The sequence below is a fragment of the Megalops cyprinoides genome, chromosome 2 (assembly GCF_013368585.1).
Source record: "Megalops cyprinoides isolate fMegCyp1 chromosome 2, fMegCyp1.pri, whole genome shotgun sequence".
Lineage (NCBI taxonomy): Eukaryota > Metazoa > Chordata > Actinopteri > Elopiformes > Megalopidae > Megalops > Megalops cyprinoides.
Window position 1 is genome coordinate 53,798,620 of NC_050584.1, and position 6,328 is coordinate 53,804,947.

Sequence of the window (6,328 nt, forward strand, 5' to 3'; positions counted from 1 at the left end):
AGCAATAAAGATTTGTTCTTCGGTATAATAATGAATATTTGTTCACTCAAGTTCATATGGAAAAATCTGTTCATATCGAAAAAGCTTTCCATAAAAATGTGTACACTTTACATTCAAAACTAAGTGTACGATAATCCGATAAGTGCAACTAATCACTGAGAAAGACACATAATTAGAATCCTGCCAAATTCTCATACAGATACTGTACATTTCATAGGTGTTACAAGCATTTATCTTTCTGACAATGTTTCTGTTGTCAATTTGATGTAGTACTTAGTACCTCAAGTACTTATTCACCAAGAATTTCAGTGATGATAAATATGATTGTAATCAATATTTATCACTATGTATGCCTTTATTTCTACTTTCATCATTGTGTATATTACACATTCAAATATTGTACAGATTCAAATATTTTAAAACTGTATGTGTGAATGTTTCTTTCAGTTACTGTCAACTTCCCTTATTTTCAGAACACCTCCAAAGTGGAACCACCAAACTAAGGTAGTGGTGGCTCTGTTACAAGAGCAATGTGGCACAGTACAGGGTCATTATTTTCCCCAGGTAACACAAACTACAACTGTGATCCTATTGTTAATCTCTCATTAGCACAGGAACTAGTATGATATCAATAGGACTCTATAACCTTCTGTAATTATTTGTAACAGCTGACGGGAAAGTGATAGTGTAATTCAGTGTACTAAACAGACCTTCTTTGACACCGCATCTGTGTTTGATTCAATATGTCCAAGTACACTTTTGATCTCAAGAAGCGAGGGTAGGAATCCTTCTCCATCAGACTGTATACTCTTCCCTGCACCTCGCTGAAAGTGGAGGGGGACGGCTCGCGGAGATTCTGCCTCGTCAACTCCCGGGTCTGGAAGTCAATATTTACCTGAAGATTGGTAGGACAAATGAATCATCAGCACGCTGACCTTTCATGAAGCTGAAAGGATAGTCATAACAATACACACACTGGCATTATGGTTATACATAATCTCTTATCTCTTCCTACATCTTTGATTCTGTTGGAAGGAATGCAGAAATGTGTCAGGGCTCCGCCCCCTTAGCCGCGGTGTTCTCGTTTGTTTCCCCTGTGTTTTAGCCCCGCCCCGCTGCCTGTCTGCTCACCTGCACCCCATCACCTCGTCATCCCTGCCCTATATCTCCTCTGCGTGTCCCTGTCTGTTTGCTTGTTCGTTGCAGTGAGTTTTTTCCTGTCTCGTCCCCGCTCTAGCAAACCTGACGTTTGATCACTGTTCTCGGATTCCTGCCTGATTCTCGACTTCGCCCTTCGCCTGCCGTTTTGGTTCCGTCTGCCTGATTCTTGACCACCTGGTTCCCGACTCTGCCTGCCCCGACTCCTGATCCTGGATCTGCCCCCGGACTGCCTTCCCGTGTCTCTGAACCCTGCCTGCCCCTGTACTACGAACTGCCTGACGATTTCCATTAAACGCTTGATTTCGCTTACCCGGTGGTCCGCGCTTGTGTCCCGATCCCCGTCCCTGACAAAATGTGTGTTCCCTTCACATGTTGTATAATTTCGCTGTTTCTGTGAATCTGACCCTTGTTAGATGTGTCTTGTTGCTTTAGGAACACATATTAAAGAGCTGATTCTGAAACCTATATACATATATACATATATACTCTATCACATGTTTTGAACAATCACATGGGCTTGTCCATTCAAAAACATGATACAGGAAATCAGATGATTAAATGTACCTCTCTGGGTGCCTTAACGTCGATGAACTCTTCATAAATCTTATTGGCTTTGGTCACCAGTTTAGCGGAAGACTTGATTTTTTTGTAGTCTTCGCAGGCCATCCAGAACTCAATGTTCTCATCACTGAACTCTGTCTTGAGGAATGCTCTAAAGGCTGCCAAGCCATCTACAAAACAAACAAGGACCATGATTCCAAAAGCGAAAAACACCAATAATCAACCATAAAAATCCACCCTACCCCCATAAGCCAATCAGTGAGCATGTTGTCGGAAGTAATTTATCACTCTACCATTGGTAACATTAACATTAGGGGGTCAGATTTACAACTTTCTTTATTTTCTAAAATAACAATTATCTTTTCACATGTGACAGCTAACTTTATATCAGCATTGACATCATGGGGGCTTTTCTGTCGTTTCCTTGAGTCTCACAGTGCAGTACATCAATGTCATTGGCAGTTTACCCATGCTATGCATGGCTTTTGGGAAAAAGTATCGCAAGGACACTGTCGTGATTCCAAAAACAGCTTGTGGAAAATATCCAGCCTGACAGTGTGCAGCTCTGGTAATGGTTTACATTTGCAATGCTCTTGGGACCTTATAAGCTTATATGACAATATCATAATATGACAATTTTTGGCCCCAAGTCATGGCTCAATTACAGGTATGTGTTTGTGTTCCTCCTCTGTCTTCATTCTGCTGTAGAATGTCAGTTATAAAGGTACATTAAGATAAAAATACAGATCAAGATAAAATAAAGCAAAGCAAAACTATATTAGTCGACTATTTCTAGTATATGTCTTTTTAAAAAGACATAGTATTTACATGCAGACTTTGGACTACTTTATTATTATTATGATTATTATCATTATTATTATTATTATTATTAATAATAATAATAATAATAATAATAATAAAACATAAAGTATCTGCACACAAATAATGACAAACATGGTTCAACACAAAACAGTCTGCAGAAGAACAACTCAAATATTACGTTTGAACAGGGCTGAGTGAGAGAGAAAAGCAAATCTAATAATGGTGCTCTCCAGTGAAATCCAATCAAAAGGCAATCAGAAGGTGAGAACACGGTCAACGTGTCCATTCGATGCCATGAGAACAAATAGTACTGTTTAGTATAGGATGTGTTGGTGCTTACGCAATGATACTGGCATACTGTATGCCTGCTCACCAAATGCTGCATTTACTGGTAGGGGACACAAACACATCTTACTGTGGCTGTTTATCATTTTAAAGATATGTCCATGTGAAAACCCTAAAATAGATTGAAAGACAACTGAGAATGTGAACAAGGGTTACTGAGCTTGCATCTGCTAAGCAACAGAAGTGGCCATGACCTTTGTGGCAATTCCACTAATAGCTACATTACAAGATTAAACTTTTCCCTATTTACTGTCCATTTTCTGATCTGTTTTTTTTCCTTTTAGTATTATCGCACAACTCAAATGACAAGCTTGGTGTATAGCCCACTAGTAGTAACATCCCCTCAGCTAAGAGCCACTGTAACATGTTGCCCTCATCCCACAAATTCTAATGGTACTGTATTACATGCTAGTATGGTAGAACCATTAACACCATAAAATACTCCATTCTCATAGAAAAGGGCCACTCTAAGTGAAATAAATGAATAGTATATTGACTGGTAGACTGATTGATTTATTCACCCCCCCCCCCCCCCCCCCCACCAACTGTCACTGTATGCTTATGTAATGCACTGTCTGTGAGAGTGCAAGGCCATTCATGGGTGTCTTCCGGCTTCAGATGTGACTCACAGAGAGGCTGTTCCAGTTGTTGCTTCAGCAGTCTGTGGTCCCCTGATCAAATTAAAGCTGTCATTTACTGCGCAGTCTATAGGGAAGGTCACTGCCTACTGTCTGACTCACTGCGCCCAGCACACAATGAGGCATCCTTGATGTCAATAGTCAGGTGGTGGTCTTGCCTAATAGAAAAACTGTAGATGCATGCAGTGCATTTCGTTTTATAGTATCAATTAATTCTGCCATAAGGGTGCATGTACAATGTTTTGCATTTTTCACAACATTGTCATTTGCAGCCTTGAAGCTGTTTCTGTTTATAAATTGCATACACTTTAATGCATGTATTTAATTATTTCACATACAGCCTTCTTACACTATGGACATTGCACTTCCTTTATGCATGCATAGTTTTAATGGCAAGGGCAAACAGGACTAAATGAACCAGAATGCCTTTTAATTTCTATGTAACTTACACTTGTAGGAGAGAAGAACATCAAAGGACTCTGCCCATCGTATGACTTCATCAGTGGATAACCTAAGGAAGAGGAATGAATGTGTTTGAACACCAGACTTTCTTAACTGTAACACCCACACTTAATCTGGTATGAGCATAACAAATGGCTATTACATAGACTAGAACTCACTTTCCCACCATTTAAGTACAGAGAAACACTACTGTATATGCATCAATGCAAAAATCTACAAATAACAAAGAAAATAAGAAAAAAGTAGAAAAAAGGAAGAACAAACAAAAAACAAACAGAAAGTCCATCCTTCACATTTTTCAAAGTTGCGTCAAAATTGCTTAGCTTTTAATACAGGATGAAAGCTGATTAGAGTTGCTGTCAGACTGCAGTCATTAAACAAAATGATGACCAATACTATCTTGAACAGGATGTGATTTTGTCTCGCTTTCTGACTCTATAAACAACAATGCTTACTTTACACAGCGGTACGCCTTTCCTTCCTCAGAGGGCAGAAATGCCGTGAAGTCACTGTATGAATCTGATTTGTTAGACAGGCATCCTAGTCTAGGTTTCATGGTTCTTGTCCTACAATGAAAATGCATATATATTTGAACAAAAAAGAAAGAAAGAACTTCAACTTTGATTCAACTGTACATATTATTATTCAACTGTATAAAAATGCCTCTGGCTAAGTTGTGCTATGTTTAGGTAACCTTTGCTCTCAGCTAAATTCACATTGTCTTGAATCATTAACATCAACAAAGTATAGAAACTAACCACTGGGCAGAATTTTACTCACTCACTGGGACAGATACATGTTAGTTTGTTTATTCGTTTAATTGGGACTGCTTGATGGCCCTCTGTCTCTCTGTGCCAACTATTTTATTCAATCCACAATAATAATTTTCACAGACAGTACTCAGAATGATGTAGCATAGCATCTCCAAATACAATGTCTAAAAATGTTATATATGTATTGCACCCTGTACATTTACTTACTGGCTGTTTGAATTCACTGTAATGTCTGGTTTTACCACTGCAGACAGGGGTTAAGCCTTTCCATATGCCATAAACCAGCAGCTGCAATGATTTTTACCATCCCCAAACTGCTACAAGGCAGGTGCAACTAGTTTAATGCATTAGCGTATGAGCAAAAATGGATATGCAGTAGAACACATTTAATCTGCATGGGATGATCAAATGCACTATGCAACATTGTCAAGAGTTCAAATGATCATATAAAAAGGCTTAAATTAAAATTGTATTAACTCTGTTATATAAATGCCACTGATGTATAACCTAGCAATGATAATTACATTGATTTACTTACTGTTGCTTGGTTGATTTCCCCACCGTTTCACTTAGTTCCACCATGTAATCCAGAGAGCTATTTGCAGATTGATGGGAAAGCTTTGTCTACAGAAGCAAAAGAGGGGCATCAGGTTTATATGCTAGTATGCAATAAGTGTTTTTTGTTAATTATTATTCCCACCAGTCTTAATTTCCAGCATGCCAGATGCTACCTGTCTGTGCAATATAAACAGTTTGTTTCACAGCATGCCTTGTTTGCCACTGCTTTTCCATTACATTCAATTAACTTGCCTCAATGAAATGGCAAGCTCCTTTTTGTGGACATCCGCCCAAAGCAACACTTATTCTCATGAGAAACAAACATTGACTCATAAAGGAGCAGCAGATTCAGAAAGTTGTTTTTATATGAACCTAATTGGGAACATTGCACAAAATGTACCTTCAATTTCCAACAGTTTTCTGAAAACTGTTTGTGGAGACGTGATAACCTCCGGTAATGCATCCCAATGTTTGTTAAGTAATTTTGATAGGAATTAAAGTATTTTATAGGAAAATATGACAACTTGTCACAAGGGTTCATGTATATAGAGACAAGTCATTATAAAATGTTCTTCCATGGTTTCTAAAACAAATGCAACAGTGGATGTTATCTTAATGAATATATTATTTATTTGAATATATCTAACACTTAATGGTTGTGCAATACTTATACTGTATCTGAATGTGCACCTTACCTGTTTCTGAATATTTCATTCTGCATTCTACTGCTTATTCTTACTTATTTATATATTCTTTTCACCGTCTATTTTATTTATTGCATGCTTGCCAACTTTATTTTTTATCTCTATTGTTTCTTGATACTGTAATGTCAGCAATCTCTGGCACAATAATTTCCTTCAGGATCAATAAAGTCTTATCTTATCATCTTTATCTCCACCAGAAAGATGATTTTCTTTGAGCAAACAGCTACCGCATTTGAAATAATCTCCTGGTCATCAATGTGGAACCTGTTTGTTTGCTTAATTTTTAAAATCAATGAATCATACA

At 37.9% G+C, this 6,328-nt stretch overlaps 1 protein-coding gene across 1 annotated transcript; it reads right to left on the reverse strand.

The window, feature by feature from the left end:
- Positions 1 to 700: 700 nt before the first annotated feature.
- On the reverse strand, positions 701 to 4,545 carry rgs8 (regulator of G protein signaling 8). The gene is made up of 4 exons (XM_036521437.1): positions 4,445 to 4,545; positions 3,977 to 4,038; positions 1,726 to 1,892; positions 701 to 895 (listed from the first exon to the last, which is right to left on the reverse strand). Exons 1-4 carry the CDS (start codon positions 4,543 to 4,545, stop codon positions 701 to 703), a joined length of 525 nt encoding a protein of 174 aa, XP_036377330.1.
- Positions 4,546 to 6,328: the final 1,783 nt, after the last annotated feature.